Below are 15,867 nucleotides of genomic sequence, written 5' to 3' on the forward strand. Positions count from 1 at the left end.
GAAGCGCACCTGTCGGTCCCCAATATTCGAGAATCTTGGTTCCATCTGTTTATTTCTTATTGCGCTAATATCCCAGCGTACTAAGTGCATCAGGTCTTTGGCTAGGGCAACCAAAGTACGTGAAGCAACAATAGCGCACCGAATTACAGGTGATCGAAAAACGATCCGAGCACTAAGTCTTTTGCCGTTGTTACATTTTAGGGCAAGCGTCGTCCCGTATAGACAAAAATAAAAGGTCGGTAGTCACTAGTAAGGCGAAAGGTAACCATCTGTATATGTCGCAGAGTTGGAGCCAGCATCACCAGGTGGACCATGCCGGCAGTGGCAGGCCTGTGGGGCAGGCGGGACCAGGGCCGGCGGGCGGCACGCCGCAGATGGGCGGCGGCGCGGGGCTGCTCCCTGGGCGGCGTGGGTCTGAGGGTCTGAAGACTCACTACACGCTACCGTCAATCTCGGCGGCGGGGCTGCCGGGGGCGGGAGAACCGCATGGTGGCAGTCGGCTGCCCCCGATGCAAAATGCGTTGGGGGTGGGCGGCGGCGGCCCTGGCAGCATAGCGAACGGGTTTGCAGTGGGGCGGTTAGAAGGCGCGGTGCCGGTTTCTGGCACGGGCGGCCCGGGCAGTCCGGGACCGCAGGTGCCCGCTCAAGATGGCTCCGCCTATCGGCCGTTGAATGTCAAGGACGCACTCTCGTATCTGGAGCAAGTCAAGTTCCAATTCAGCAGCCGCCCGGACGTGTACAACCACTTTCTGGACATCATGAAAGATTTCAAGTCCCAGGCCATTGATACTCCAGGGGTGATTGAGCGCGTTTCAACGCTGTTTCACGGCTACCCAGCCCTGATTCAGGGCTTTAACACGTTTCTGCCCCACGGTTACAACATTGAATGTCCGTCGGATCCCAATGACCCAATAAAGGTTACCACTCCGTTTGGAACAATTGGTGAGATCCCCATCACTGGTGCGGGCGGCAACCACGCGCATGGAGCCAACACCGAACCGCGTTTACAGTCGACGCAGAATGTCCCAACGGTCTACCGCTCAGCAGAAGGCTCACCAGCAGCCATTGCTACGCCTGCCACGACGCAGGAGCAGTATGGGACAGGCCCCAAGAAAGCGGGTGACGTGGAATTTTCACACGCCATAAGCTACGTGAATAAGATTAAGACGAGGTTTGCTGAGCAACCCGATATCTACAAGCATTTCCTGGAGATACTACAGACTTACCAAAGGGAGCAAAAGCCTATTAATGAGGTTTATGCGCAGGTTACGGTGTTGTTCCAAAACGCCCCAGATTTGTTAGATGACTTCAAGAAATTTTTACCGGATTCATCGGCTCCTCAACTTCAATCTCACCAGCAAATTAATGGTGCGATGGTGGCGCCTGGCTTTGGCCATGCTCAGTCCGGCCTTCAGCAGGCGCTGCCTGGGACGCAGCCGTTGATGCACCAGCAAAATCTCCCCCCACTGGGTAATTTTTCCACCCCTGGAGATCATCATCCTATGAGTCTACCATCTGTGCAGGGTCCAAATGTTGGATTATCTCAAGGTCAATCAGGCCATATTGTTACGCAAGGTGTATCTAACCAGCATATCCCCGTTTCGGATCTCCGTGGCGCCCCGGACGCATCTTTCCGGGCTTCGGAATATAACCAGGTGCAAGATGTACAATATATGGAGCCTACGGTAAGACCGGAGATAGATTTAGATCCTAGTCTGGTGCCTGTTATTCCAGAGCCCATTAAACCTTTAGAAGACGAATTGAACCTAGTCGAAGAAGCAACTTTCTTTGATAAGGCTAAGAAATTTATTGGAAACAAGCAGATTTACACCGAGTTCTTAAAGATCCTCAATTTGTATTCCCAAGATCTTTTAGAAAAGGAGAAGTTGGTTGAAGATGTTAGTCACTACCTATCGGGATCCCCTGAATTATTTGATTGGTTCAAATCCTTCGTAGGATACCAGGAGAGACCAAAACACATAGAAAATGTTATTCATGAGAAACATAGACTCGATTTGGACCTCTGTGAAGCATGTGGGCCAAGCTATAAACGGTTGCCCAAGGCAGATACCTTTATGCCCTGTTCGGGTAGAGACGAGATGTGCTGGGAAGTACTTAATGATGAGTGGGTGGGACATCCGGTCTGGGCCTCGGAAGACTCAGGTTTTATCGCCCACAGGAAGAACCAGTATGAAGACACTTTATTTAAGATTGAGGAAGAACGGCATGAGTACGACTTCTACATTGAAGCGAACTTGCGGACTATTCAGACGCTCGAGACTATTGCGAACAAGATAGCTAATATGACACCAGAAGAGAAGGCTGCATTCAAACTACCACCAGGTTTGGGCCACACATCGGTGACGATCTACAAAAAGGTGATACGCAAGGTCTATGACAAAGATAGGGGTTTTGAAATAATCGACGCTTTGCATGAGCATCCGGCCATCACTGTTCCGTTGGTTCTAAAAAGATTAAAGCAGAAAGATGAGGAATGGAGAAGAGCGCAACGCGAATGGAATAAGGTTTGGAGGGAATTGGAACAGAAAGTCTTCTATAAATCTTTGGATCATCTAGGATTGACTTTTAAACAAGCTGATAAAAAATTATTGACCGCAAAGCAGTTAATTTCTGAAATAAGCAGCATTAAAGTAGACCAAAGCAATAAGCGGATCCATCCACTCACTCCCAAAGCGAAAAGCCAACTGAGCTATGATTTTAAAGAGCCGGAAGTGTTTCAAGATATTTTATCTCTGGTAATGGTTTTCCTAGCCAACAACAACACGTATTCTCCATCTGACAATGAGCGGCTAAAAGATTTTTTCAAGGGATTTATTTCTCTTTTCTTTTCTTATCCTCTTCATGAAATAGAAGAGGGCCTCCTAAAAAGATCTTCGCAAAATGGAACAATTAGCCATGGAGATGATACGAGGAAATCTAAAGAAGACCCGAAAACCGAAAAGCATTCCGCCAGGAAGCGTGTTCGTGATGACACAGAGCATTTGCTAAGAGATATCCTGTACAGAAACAAACAACAGAAGGTGAATAAGGGTCCGCAAAATGACCAATCTTCTGAAGAATTTGAGAAGGAATCTGATATAGAAGAAAAGGAGATTGTGCGTCAAGAAGCCAAGAAGCCATGGCTTTTAGGCAGTATCGTTGATGAAGCTGACAATCATGGTCATGTTAGTGACCGTGTGACCTTCAATATGTTTGCTAACACAAATATTTACGTCTTCTTCCGTCACTTGACCACGATGTATGAAAGGTTAGTCGAAGTCAAGAAAATAAATGGGGAAGTAACCAAGGAAATATCAAACAGAAAGGTAGTGCAATTTGCAAAGGATCTCAACTTGATTTCTACGCAGCTAACAGACATGGGGTTGGATTTCAAGGGGGCCGACGCATACGAAGAACTTCTACGTTTGTCTAGAAGCCTAATTAGTGGTGAATTGGAACATCAATGGTTTGAGGAAAGCCTTCGTCAAGCTTACAAAAACAAGGCCTTTAAATTGTACACTATTGACAAAGTTATACAAGCCTTGGTTAAGCATGCCCATACAATACTTATGGATCACAAGACCGTAGAGATAATGTTATTGTTTGACAACGACAGGACTAGCACTTCAACCAGCACCAAAGACCAAATTCTCTATCGCTTACAAGTTCGCTCCAACATGTCAAATATTGAGAATATGTTTCGCATAGAGTATAATACAACAACTTCGCATGCTAGCATACAGTTTGTTGCCGTTGAAGATCTAACCCTGGATGAACCAAAATCCTTGAGGGACAAGTGGCAATACTACCTCACCTCCTACTCCTTGTCGCATCCTACTGAAGGTATCTCCCACGATAATTTAAGAACACCATTCCTCGAAAAAATTATTGAGAGGGATGAAGGGTATATTGACGATGGTGATGAGCGCTATTCGCCAGAAGGCGTTGCGTCTTCTAACATGAAGGTTAAGATTGATCCGCTAACATATTCAATGGAAGTTGAACCAGGTTGCCATGATATTTTTTCAAGAAAATCAGTCAATAAGTTTCCGACAAGGGTGGATGTCAAGAAGAAGAAGTCTGCAGAACTAAAGTTAGTATTAGAAGGATTTTTGAATGGTGAGCGCGGCTGGAAGAGAGGTCTAACTACAAAGCGGACAGCAGAGGCAGAAAGACGGCTAGAATACGTTAAAAATAATGGTACTTTAGATGACTATGCTGAAGAGATTAGTACGGACACAAAAGCTGCATTGTCGACAACTACGGATACAGCTGGGAATGTATCGACAGCCTCTTTTTCTTCACAAACTGCTGCCAATGCAGCTATCTCAGCTTCTTCCCCAGAATCTGCTTTGCAGTCTAATAATGGCAATTCTGAAGTCACTTCTCCCATCGCAAATGATATCTGATTGCATCATGTAACATGAACAATTCTTGTAACACTAATGAATAGTCGGGGAAGCAACTATTATAAATAAAGCCCAGATTTACACTCAAGTCATTATATATGCACTGTGTAAGGAAAGATCGCTGATCCCAATTCTTAGTTTTATCCTACCTTAAATAAAGTGTTTACTCGACTTCAACATCAACACCAAAGTGCTCCAAGCTTTCTCCCCAATCGTTATACCATTCATTTCTAGGAGGGACAGCGATAGGTACATGTCTTCTTCGGACAACCTGTTCTCCACCTTGTGTGTCTTTTTCAACATGTGAGACTGAAGGAAACGCTATCCCATGTCTAGTGTCGTCTGGAGGCCAAGGCAGCGCCAACAACTTGTCCTGTATAGAGGTAGCTTCATCATAATCTGAGATCTCATTTTTCTGGAAAACCATGCCATCTGCTTTGGGGCCACCAAATGGATTGAGCCAATTAAGTGGTGAGCCCATACAATTGAGCAAGTTTACCCAAGGATTTATATCATACGGAAAATTGATAACTTCATCAAAAGAGCATGTTGAACTTGAAAGAAATTCTTCTACCTCCTTTTCCTGTCCCTCTAATGATCCAGGATAAATCTCTTTTAAATTAGTCAAGAGTTGGGGAAGCAGGCGCTGATGATAGAATAAATTTTCGATTCTATCCATTTCCCACGCTTCAATTTGGGTCCTTCCGTTTACTATTTGGTTTTTGACACATCTCACAAACAATAAAGAAATTGTCAATAGAATAAACGCATCAAGGGGAGTTAAAATAGTCAGAAATATCAATTCCTGCTTTGAAACCAGGTTTGCCGTTGCATATCTGTTTACCCAGGTAAATTTGATGCGCTTCACGAAATAATGTAATAAGATTCCAGTTGTTGCTATGATCCAGAACAAAAATCGAATGAAATGGGGAAAGTTTTTGTAACCCACACAATTCATCGTCCAAGGGCAATGGTGATCCATGACTAATACACACTGGTTGCATCTTTTGCAATGGTGTGTACGTTCTGGCTTATAGGTTTCGCATTTGGTACAGTAATTTTGCCATTCATATCTCAAAGGTCGGAATCCTTTAGTAGGTCTCCCTGGATTTTTATATATAGCTTTCCAGTACGATATCCATATCATAGAGAGGCTAACTTGGAACCATAGTAGTTCTTTGAAGCTCAGAAAGTTGGTTAGAACAAAGAAATGAGCGAAATATCCCGTGAAACTAATGAGAAAACAGGGAATGGCGACACCTAACCAGGGCCATTTTACAAGCACAGCCATTAATTGATCTTGAGGTATAGATCTAGAGTCTTCAACACCTTACTATGATAGCCAACCCCTTGCCTGGCTGTTCATATGTGGGTAAGATGTAATGCTTTGGTTTTCATCGCCAAATATTTTCATACTGTTCCGCGTGTCCTCGTAGCCGGAGTTTGCAGAGAACACTAGCGGGATAAATAGAGTTTAGCAAAGCGTCAGAACAAGTATCAAACTTGCAATATTTTATCTGGATGTAATAAGTATTGAAGTATTGTTTCCTAGTTAACCATATATAATATTATTTAAAATTACCAGATGCTACAACGAGACAAATAAAGCGTTGGTGTGAACATTCTTGTAGCAAGAAAGCAAAGCCCTTAGGTGGCATAGCGCAGCAATTACCACCAACACATGAAAGAGCTGGTGCGAATGACCCCAAATATCGAATGATCCTGGTGCAAGTCTTTCTGGAAACCGAACACCATAAAGCACTGCTCCCGATATATATAAGACGCCTTCTAAGCTGAGCCACTTTAACTGAATGCGACTATACGCCTCAATAGGCCCATAATAGAAGCATGAAGTGATAACAGGAAGGAGTCCAGATAATCCAAAAGCAGTGAAGATCGCTGCCCTATATTTTCTCCACTCTCTAGATCTGAAATGAGGGCTTAATGATACTACCGCACACGCAAGCGCCAATGACAGAGTAACAGTAGAAAATAAAGAGAACATTGCAGTACTGTCATAGAAACCATAATACATTTGGGAAATCATCGAACAAGATATTAGCGCAACAATTCCAATGTAGTCAAGCTTGTTTCCGAACACTGAGACTTCCAATGAATGAGACTTCATACAATGATACACCCCGCTGAGCGTTAAACAAACAACCGCCCCCAGTAGAAATATATCTATCATAAGGTAGTCCTTCCAAGTAGTGGTGCTATAGTCTGCTACCACATATTTGTTGAAAAGTGCAATGAATAGGAAGCAGATCCCAGGAATCAGATGCGAGTATATGTTCACAGATTCATTGTGTAGATAAAACAAACTGCGAAAAGTCTTCCGGTAGCTATTGGTTTCTCTGACGTAGCCGCTGAGGATATGTTCGTTATCTTTTTGCCAGTCTGGAAGATCGTCCCAAGAGCAAAGGCTGCTGACCTCACGTATTGCTCTAGTCGCTGTTATTGCAGCAGCTACGGTTCCATCCTGTAAAAATGTGGTCTCTTTGGTGCTGTAAGAGGAAGCAGTATCGTTTTCTGGTGCGACGAACTTCACCCGCTGTTTTAAGTCGCTGTCATTCATGGTTTGGAATGCTGTCCTACGTAGTGGACTTTATGCAAAGAGTGGCTGGGTTACCTCTTTTTATGTATTTCATAGCATCGGCGTTGATCTTTCGACCCTCCGGTTTACCGGTATAGGACGTTCCTAGACTTGAAGCAGGTACACGTACCCCAAGATTATACTATCGATACAATCTCCGTGCAATCAACATTTGCTATTAATAATGAATTAGCTGTCAAAGCACCGGCCACTATGCCATCGGCAGCCAAGACTACGTAATTTATCGTATATACGCGCTTCGGTTCCCGGGAATACCGAAAAATGCTGATCTATCGAAAGTGAGAATATATATATAACGCCAAGATACAAGCTGAGGAAGTCCTATCCTATTTAAATGATATGCTTTTGCCTTTTGAAGGCTTGTTTTTCTTCTTTACACCACTTGGTGCATTATTATCTTGGCCATACGGATCGAATTTTCTTTTCCTTGGCCTATCTTTATCTCCTCTTTTTGCAGTTGAAGAGGTACCTTTGCCCAAAACTTCCTTTGCATTGGAGTAATCGACCGTTTCAGTGGGGCTTGACGAAGTTCCCTTGGGTTTCTGCGCGTGAGCCTTCTTCTTCTTCCTCAAGACCACGATCTCACTTTTTTCAAAATCTGGTTCATCCTTTTGAACTTCATTTTGACTTTCTTGCGGTTCGGATGGCGATATATCCTCTGAGACCTGTGGGTTTTCAGAAGAAGACTGGTGACTAGGTGCTTCAATATCGGTGACTGGTTCAACAGGTTGTGACGTAAATTTCTGTAGCAACGCATGCTTTCTAGTTTGTAGTACATTGTCGCCAATCACATGTTTCTGGCCATTAGTGTACTCTACAGCACTTGGACCTGTTGCGAGATCGCTATTGAATAGGAGAGAAGAAGAATGTTGCGAACAAATTGAACCAGATTGCTTCTGGGCTTCCATTAGCAGCGAACGGAAATGATCGTCCAGGTTTTGTATCATGTGCAAAGAGAGTGTCGCAGCTGGGTTTGAAAGCGCACGCTCAGAAGAGGAGAATTCAGCCACGGAGGCAGTACCCGCCTTTATTGTTTCCAATGTTCTTTTTATCAGGTTCGCCAGAGTCCTAGCATTAGACCTGACATAATCTGTCACATATGTGCTTACTGATAGGACACCTGCGGTTTCAGAGGGTGATAATGATACAAGAGATACTAGGAGTTGATTAGGCATGACATATCTAACTGATTCGTCATCTCTTCTCGCAACTGTGTCTCTCCACTCATATAGTTTCTTGAGTAAGGGCTCCTTCGATGGCGGCAGATTGTACTGATACATCAACTTCCTCCATGGCTCTGTACTTTCTATAGGCGAATAAACATTTGAATCCGGTATCCTAGGTCTAAAAGAGGTATATTCAAATCTCCTCTTGGCAACATTTCTCGAGGCATTCAAAACCTCTGCAAGCTTTCCAGCCTTGACTAAGGCGTTCCTTAAATCATCATATATTGATAACAAGAAGTGAGTATCAGACCTCGCATAATCTCTAAGTGGTTTTGGCAGGGGCCTAACTCTCCAATCGGCTAATTGGTACTTTTTAGATGTCTTAAACTTGGCGAAAGTTTCCAACAAATAAGCCAAGCTATGCTTCGGAAATCCGAGCGCACGGGAAGCATGGTAGGTATCAAAAAGGCTAACAACGTAAAGGCCAAGATCTCTTTGAAGCCATATCATATCCATAAATGCTCCGTGAAATACTTTTACCACGGTGGGATCTGTAAAGATCACATTCAAAACATGCAAATCGTCGCGGAGAGCAATCGTATCGACAAGCCAATCCTTGCTCCTGCTACTGATCTGCATTAGGCATACAATACCATAATAAGATCTATAGTCGTGATGCTCTAAATCAACAGCCAATTCTTTTACTTCCTTTAGCTCATCCAGCATCTGAGACAATGATTCCACGTTGTCCACCCAAATAGGTTCTGTAGCTTCCCATGGTTGAGGGTCAATACGCTCCCGCACCTCTAACACTGAATCATTATATGGTTGTTTATCGATTTCGTATTCATATGGATGAGGGTAGTGAGCGGGAACGTTCTCTTCCTCAGGTGCAAGCATTAATGATTCTTCTAAAGGCTTCAGTGCATGAGGCTTCTCTTTTAGTAGAGGTTTGAAGGGATGCAGCTCTGTATTGTCAACCGGGGTTTTGAACAGCAATTGCGGCTTCTCGATACGTTTAGAAGGGGTCGAGTCATCATGAGAACTGTCAGCCAAGTACTGCATGTTAACACCTTCATTCCTTGAGGATGATCCATGTTTTATGCTGTCGAATGCATGGTCTGATTTCTCAAAGATGTTGTCCATAACATTGCTCAGCTCCTTCCATGAATCTTCAAAGTTGTCCCGTCCTGGCTTTAGCTCATTATTATTTTCATCAACAGATAACAAGAGTTCGTTAATTAACGAGACAACGGTAGCCGAAGTATCATCTAATTCTTGACCTACCGAAGGATGCAAGCTTCTATAGAAGTCAATATCCTGCGCTGAAAGCGCAGCAGCGGCTCTAATGGTACTGACTATTCTCTTGAACAGAGGATCTTCGTCAGTGGATGCCATATCTTGTGGCTTTTCGTTGATGGTATAGAAACACTTTGTTTGAAGAGATGATCATCAAGGGCCATAATTCTCTAGGTAGCGAGTTTAACCAAAAATTTTCACAACATTACCCGGAATTGAGCAATGGGATTGCAACAAAGAACTCAAGTAATGCACTGAGCTAGAAGTATTAAGATAAGCGAAAAATCCCAATAAAGCCATAGAAAAATCCAATAAAAATCAATCGAAATAAGAATATATGGTATACATGCTCAAATAGCCGTGTTATGCATTTTAAACAAATTACATATAAATAAATAATAATTATTTAATAAACGTTCACGTGATAATATAAGATTTTACAAAACCTGTTTAATATATATATTTTATTATTATAAAACTCAAATTTAAATTTTAGCATATAATTTATTTTAATTTATACTTTTAATTCTACCATTTATATTATATTATTTATGTAGATTTTACTATTTTAGCTTTTTTCATTATCATTATTGTTTGTGTTTTCCGAAAATATAAATGTTATTTTTGTTGTTATATATTTAACCGATTATTTTAACAAAATATATTATAGTTTTATAAACTTTTAAAAAAACGGAAATTTAAGGGTAAACTGACTGAGATACATGCTGAATATATAAAATAAAATAAAATGAAGAAAGGCCTAAATACCAATATATATATATATATATATATATATAACGAAGAGTGAGGTCCCAGTAAATATCACTGAGTTTAACTGTTCATTTGCATTGGGTTTACATGCTTATCATGTTTCAATCCTCGACAGTGTCGACCATCTATATAGACAATATTCGTAGTCTTATACAAACAACCAACTAATGTTCTGTTCATTATAAACTATTGAATATAGAATAAATAAATCTATCAAATAACACTTTCTCATATGATGATGAAAATTATTATACAATTTCCCTTGGGGAATGACTGTTTTGAGAATTTGAGTGTTTTTTGGACAGGATTAGTTGTGTGCACATTCCTAAATGGTTAATACTCGAGTCCGAGTAATTCCTCTTCCTTGAAAATGATTGCGGTGAACTATTATTCACACTGCTATTGTTGTCCATATGGGCAGAACGCAGACTCCGTGATTCTTCCTTAGATGCCAACTGGCATTCAGACCCATTATTACTTGTGATATTTGGACAAGATTTACTGCCATCGTCAATGTTACCGGGGTATGCAGTTTGAAAGTCATTACCTCCTGGTAGAGTCTTTTGGATGCTATTTGTTGGACTTTCGGCCAGAGTAAACGATAAATTACAACTTTTATCTGGGGACATATTGAAATCTCCGATGAGATGAATCATCCTATGATAGTACTTCTCAAGTACTCCAAATCCATTGTTCCTGTCCTGCAGTGCACAATCTTTATCCATAGGTATGTTGGAGTAGGAAAATATTCGCTCCTGTCTTTCCAGAGAACACCTTCTTATGTTATCATCTCGTGGAAGTATTCTGTAGTTGACCCTCTCCAAAAACTCATTCTCCAGCACATTAAGCTCACTACATTGAACACCTCCCACCTTCGCATAATGTGTGTTGGTACAGAACGAGTCGCACAGACCTTTGCTGGCAACGGTTGTCGCTGTGAGAAGAAACCTGTGCACCGTCAGACTGTCGAGTCGGAATTCTGGATAAACGTTCGTTAGAAGATCAATGTAATAGACAGAAGCCAACAGCACACAGTGTTCCAGCGATGAATATTTCGTCAACCTGATGAGGTAGTTGTACACCGATATCGCTGGTGGCACCCGTGAATGAAACCTTGTCAGTTTTATCGGCTTGGATTTGTCACCTTGAGCGTCGTTCATGCCGATCAACGATGTCAACATTCGTGAAATTAGCACCACCAAATATGTCCGCGAGCAACTAAGGAACTGCCGTGGTAACTCCATCTCTGTTACACTTTCCGAAGTCTCATGAGATGTTTGGACCGACATCTTTACTTCGATAGTGCTTGTCTTCTCAGTCTCAGCAAACTTCCGACCGCTTTTTTTTCTAGAGTGAGAAGTCTAGCTGTTCGGTGAATTTGTTTTTACCGCGGCAATGTATCTTGCGTTGCGACCGAGAATCAAGGTACAGTAAAACACGCAAACCGAAGCCGGCCGACAAAGAATCCCTCTTCTGCTTTTACGAATCGCACTGTTACACAGACCAAGAGCCTGATAATAATGATAATATAACCCCAATTCACAAAAAATAGTATTTTTTGTCCTCCTTTCTTGACGGCTTCTTCGGTATGTCGTCGCCAATCGTTGTATTTATATACGTACCTTAAAGGCGGGTTTACAGCAGGCCGAAAGTTGATGCCGGCATAAAGTCTAGTGGCGGCCACGTGCTCAGTGGCACTAGATGTAAAAGTAGAATGGCACCAATATGCTAAGCCATAGGGCTCCGGCTGCCGGTACCGGGTTCCAACGCTCTTTCGCGATAAATTTCGAAGCTCTGCAAAATGGTAGCTTGTCTGAGCACGCCCAGTTCTAAATAGGTATGTATATAAAGGGAGACGGAAGTCCTCTATATGAGGGGGTCGGCAGCTTTCAGGGTGAGGCGCGAGAATGGTAATGAGCATTAATATATTACTATTACAATATGTATATTTTATCTCGGCAGATTCAGTTCCTCCTGGGCCTGTGCGTCTTGGCTTCTGCAGGGAATCACCATATGTAACGGACACTGTAAGGGGCGAATGCTGGCATTCAACAATTACATGAGCTGGGCTCCCCGTCCAACTGGATATTGATGGCGTCGTTGAAATCATCTTCGTACGCGCCTGCGTCCGCCTGGCTTTGCTGTAGAGCACTGCGGGCGATCTCCTCGAAAGCGTCGTCGACGTTGATGGCGTTCTTCGCGCTGGTAAGGAAGAATGGAATGTTGCCCAAAGACTTCGCCAACTCCTGGGAGGTGCGAGTGGTGACCACCTTTTTGGACTCCTCCACGTCGATCTTGTTGCCCAAGATCACGAAGGGGAAAGACTCAGGCGATGGCACGTTGGCGTGCACCAAGAACTCATCACGCCAGGATTTGACGTTTTCAAAAGACTTCGCATTGGTTACGTCATAAACTAGCACACAGCAGTCGGCCCCTCGATAGAAGGCTACGCCTAAAGACTGGAACCTCTCCTGACCAGCAGTATCCCAAACTTGCATCGTGGCCACCTTGTCGCCGTCCACCGTCACCTCCTTGGTCAAGAAGTCGGCGCCAATTGTTGCCTTATACTGCTGGCTGTACTTATCATTCACATAACGGTGCATCAAGGATGTCTTGCCCACCCCGGAATCACCCAAAATGATAACTTTTAGAATGTTCTTCTTTCTAGATGACATTTCAATGCAAGACGGTTATACTGTTGTTATCTCTATGCTTGTAGAGCCGCGCCCCTGCCTTGGTCTCTTATATATGGAGATCTTCGATTATTTGTGAGGCCAATTAGTATATTAATTGCAGGTAGTTGCAAGCCCGGAAGACGGTGGGTCCTTTGCGGTTCCTCTTTTTAGGTGACCCACGCGGTAGGGTAACACGCGCCAGGTCGCTGTCGCAAGACGGCCGCAGGAAGACGCAGTGCGAACTAAAGCCCATGGTCATTTGTTGGGCTAATTTGTTTGCTCGCCATCTCTTCGAAATTACTGGTTCGGCTGGTTCGCCTAATGTAGAAAGCGCGTGCTGAGCTACAGCACGTTGCACTGTGGATTGATACTAAATAACCGTCAGAAATGAGCTCTAAAGGCTACCTACTGGCTAATGGTGCGACCTGTCCATTTACCGTATGTATGCACTGGCTACAAATTTGGGAACTAGCATACGGTGGGCTATCTGCTGGTACCAAGCAGCGCGCGAATAGATGAACCAAGGGAGACTAAGAGACAAGCCGCGCATGGAGGGTGCTCCTCCGTCGAAAGAGCCAGGACAGAAGGGCATAGCTACGGACGCTAAGAAGCCTGGTTTAAAAGAAGCGTTCTTCGCATCGCCACTGTACGACTTTCTATACCCTCTAAGACCGGTAACGAACCAATGGGCGGCGAAGTACATCATTGTTATCTTTGCGCTTATTATAAGGCTAGCGGTGGGCCTTGGAGGATACTCGGGAATGGGGAAGCCACCCATGTTCGGGGATTTCGAAGCACAACGTCACTGGATGGAAGTGACGCAGCATATCCCTGTTAGCAAATGGTATTTCCACCAGCTACAGTACTGGGGTCTGGACTACCCTCCCTTAACCGCGTACCACTCATACTTGCTCGGGAAGCTTGGTTCATACATATCCCCGGAGTGGTTTTCGTTACATGCCTCGCGCGGCTACGAAAGCGAGGACCTCAAGTCATACATGCGGCTGACAGTGATATTAAGTGAGTTGTGTTTCTATATTCCAGCCGTTTTGTACTTCACGCGCTGGATAGGAAGACGCAGGCAGCAATCGCCAATTGGGCAGTATATTGCTGGTGCGGCCATATTATTCCAGCCGGCACTGATCCTGATTGACCACGGACATTTCCAGTACAACTGTGTCATGCTAGGTCTAACAGTATGTGCTATTAATAACCTTTTGGACCAGTATTATGCTTTGGCCGCGGTAAATTTTGTTTTTTCGCTGGGATTTAAGCAGATGGCTCTGTATTACGCACCTGTTATGTTCGTGTACTTGCTGAGCCGTAGCATTTATTATCCGCGACTGAATATCCCTCGCTTCGTCGCAGTAGCAGTGGCTACTCTGATTGCATTCGGTGTATTGTACGCTCCATTGTATCTATTGGGCAACATAAGTGCTATTTTCCAATCAATTCACCGCGTCTTTCCTTTTGAGAGAGGGCTCTTTGAGGATAAGGTCGCAAATTTTTGGTGTGTCACTAATGTACTGGTCAAGTATAAGACCAAGTACACCACCTCACAGCTCAAGTTTTTCTCCTTGGTCCTCACTTCCGCTGCAATGTTACCATCGCTGATTATTACCTTCCTCTACCCGAAGAAATTTATGCTTCCGTATGCCTTGGCTGCGTGTTCCATGTCGTTCTTCCTTTTTGGCTTTCAAGTCCATGAAAAAACTATCCTTGTCCCCTTGTTGCCGATAACTCTTCTTTATACTTCGACCGACTGGAACGTCCTTTCCATGGTTGCATGGATTAACAATATTGCGCTTTTCACCTTATGGCCGCTGCTTAAAAAAGATGGCCTTTCTCTTCAATACGCCATCATGTTTCTTCTGTCGAATTGGCTGATCGGTAACTTCAGCTTTATCACACCCACCTTTCTGCCAAAGGTCTTGACACCAGGGCCATCCGTCAGCGATGTTGCAGATGGATATAGACGTAGGAGCCTGCTTCCAAGCAACATAATATGGCGCATTATAATTGTGGTATCTTATATCTGCGTAGGGGCAATTCACATCGCAGAACTGTGGTATCCACCTTCTCAACGTCTCCCAGATATATGGGTTCTCGCAAACTGCCTCGTGGGGTGCTCATCCTTCGCACTGTTCTGGATGTGGAACAATTATAAAATGTTCGCGATGCGGAATAGTACAATCAGTGATCTATAGAGTCAGTAAATTTTGAAGTTCAGCCACTCGGCTTCGATGTTGCTTGCAAAAGGCGACTTTGACTATCCAAACGGAAATAGTTGCACACACCCGACTCCAGCATTTACACTTCCGGCAGTTTATAAGATATGTGCATGTGCTAATACTGGAACCAATTTGGTCCTCTGATTGTATAAATCGCTACCAAAGCGATATGCGTGTTACTTGATGTAAGGTTTTGCAGTCGCTAATAACTTCCGACAGTCAAGATATAGCTAGGCGCTCATCACGTGTGATGATTTATTACCAGCTACGAATGATTATTGTGCTGACACTTGCAGCAGCAGATAGCGTATTCGCTTGATTGATCATCTTTATACCATTGGCTCCTGTTCCGTGTGCACCAACGTAATCAAAAGCGTGTGCCCCCTCGCTACGCAGGAAGCACTAGAACTAGCTGAGTAAAGCAACGGTGAAAGTCGATCCCTGATATATATACGAAACCAGAGATACCTTCATCACAAGGATCTTGTTCCTCGTGGCCCAATGGTCACGGCGTCTGGCTACGATAGTAGTTACTTCTGAAACCAGAAGATTCCAGGTTCGAGTCCTGGCGGGGAAGTCCTTATTTTTTTTGTTCCCTCTTGTTTCAGCTTTTTGTCTTAAAAGGAGCAGAAAGATTATTTTGCAGCTCTCTTTTGGCGCCAGCTGGCAAAAGCGAACTGTTGATTGACAAGCTTTTAA

The 15,867-nt window shown here is 43.6% G+C and overlaps 8 protein-coding genes and 1 non-coding gene across 9 annotated transcripts, besides 4 other annotated features; 3 read left to right on the top strand and 6 right to left on the bottom strand.

Moving 5' to 3' along the window:
- Positions 1-275: 275 nt before the first annotated feature.
- Positions 276-4,409, top strand: SIN3 (transcriptional regulator SIN3; the record flags this gene model as incomplete). The annotated part of the gene is made up of 1 exon (NM_208753.1): positions 276-4,409. The coding sequence occupies one exon, from the start codon at positions 276-278 to the stop codon at positions 4,407-4,409; it is 4,134 nt and encodes a 1,377-aa protein (NP_983400.1).
- Positions 4,410-4,572: 163 nt separating this feature from the next.
- Positions 4,573-5,700, bottom strand: PFA4 (palmitoyltransferase PFA4; the record flags this gene model as incomplete). The annotated part of the gene is made up of 1 exon (NM_208754.2): positions 4,573-5,700. One exon carries the CDS (start codon positions 5,698-5,700, stop codon positions 4,573-4,575), a length of 1,128 nt encoding a protein of 375 aa, NP_983401.2.
- Positions 5,701-5,997: 297 nt separating this feature from the next.
- Positions 5,998-6,987, bottom strand: IZH2 (PAQR-type receptor; the record flags this gene model as incomplete). The annotated part of the gene is made up of 1 exon (NM_208755.2): positions 5,998-6,987. The coding sequence occupies one exon, from the start codon at positions 6,985-6,987 to the stop codon at positions 5,998-6,000; it is 990 nt and encodes a 329-aa protein (NP_983402.2).
- Positions 6,988-7,352: 365 nt separating this feature from the next.
- RRP6 (exosome nuclease subunit RRP6) lies at positions 7,353-9,590 on the bottom strand (the record flags this gene model as incomplete). The annotated part of the gene is made up of 1 exon (NM_208756.2): positions 7,353-9,590. The coding sequence occupies one exon, from the start codon at positions 9,588-9,590 to the stop codon at positions 7,353-7,355; it is 2,238 nt and encodes a 745-aa protein (NP_983403.2).
- Positions 9,591-9,908: 318 nt separating this feature from the next.
- Positions 9,909-9,916: a centromere (Chromosome III centromere CDE I element).
- Positions 9,909-10,099: a centromere (Chromosome III centromere).
- Positions 9,917-10,082: a centromere (Chromosome III centromere CDE II element).
- Positions 10,083-10,099: a centromere (Chromosome III centromere CDE III element).
- Positions 10,100-10,510: 411 nt separating this feature from the next.
- PHO80 (Pho80p) lies at positions 10,511-11,551 on the bottom strand (the record flags this gene model as incomplete). The annotated part of the gene is made up of 1 exon (NM_208757.1): positions 10,511-11,551. The coding sequence occupies one exon, from the start codon at positions 11,549-11,551 to the stop codon at positions 10,511-10,513; it is 1,041 nt and encodes a 346-aa protein (NP_983404.1).
- Positions 11,552-11,682: 131 nt separating this feature from the next.
- On the bottom strand, positions 11,683-12,183 carry AGOS_ACR002C (ACR002Cp; the record flags this gene model as incomplete). Its single annotated transcript, NM_208758.1, has 1 exon — positions 11,683-12,183. The coding sequence occupies one exon, from the start codon at positions 12,181-12,183 to the stop codon at positions 11,683-11,685; it is 501 nt and encodes a 166-aa protein (NP_983405.1).
- Positions 12,184-12,310: 127 nt separating this feature from the next.
- YPT7 (Rab family GTPase YPT7) lies at positions 12,311-12,937 on the bottom strand (the record flags this gene model as incomplete). Its single annotated transcript, NM_208759.1, has 1 exon — positions 12,311-12,937. The coding sequence occupies one exon, from the start codon at positions 12,935-12,937 to the stop codon at positions 12,311-12,313; it is 627 nt and encodes a 208-aa protein (NP_983406.1).
- Positions 12,938-13,452: 515 nt separating this feature from the next.
- ALG6 (dolichyl-P-Glc:Man(9)GlcNAc(2)-PP-dolichol alpha-1,3-glucosyltransferase) lies at positions 13,453-15,144 on the top strand (the record flags this gene model as incomplete). Its single annotated transcript, NM_208760.1, has 1 exon — positions 13,453-15,144. The coding sequence occupies one exon, from the start codon at positions 13,453-13,455 to the stop codon at positions 15,142-15,144; it is 1,692 nt and encodes a 563-aa protein (NP_983407.1).
- Positions 15,145-15,655: 511 nt separating this feature from the next.
- Positions 15,656-15,745, top strand: AGOS_t0051. The gene is given in 2 exon segments: positions 15,656-15,692; positions 15,710-15,745. It is a non-coding gene; the product is annotated as a tRNA-Arg (tRNA).
- The last annotated feature ends 122 nt before the right edge of the window (positions 15,746-15,867 follow it).

Source organism: Eremothecium gossypii, chromosome III (genome assembly GCF_000091025.4).
Source record: "Eremothecium gossypii ATCC 10895 chromosome III, complete sequence".
Taxonomy (NCBI): domain Eukaryota; kingdom Fungi; phylum Ascomycota; class Saccharomycetes; order Saccharomycetales; family Saccharomycetaceae; genus Eremothecium; species Eremothecium gossypii.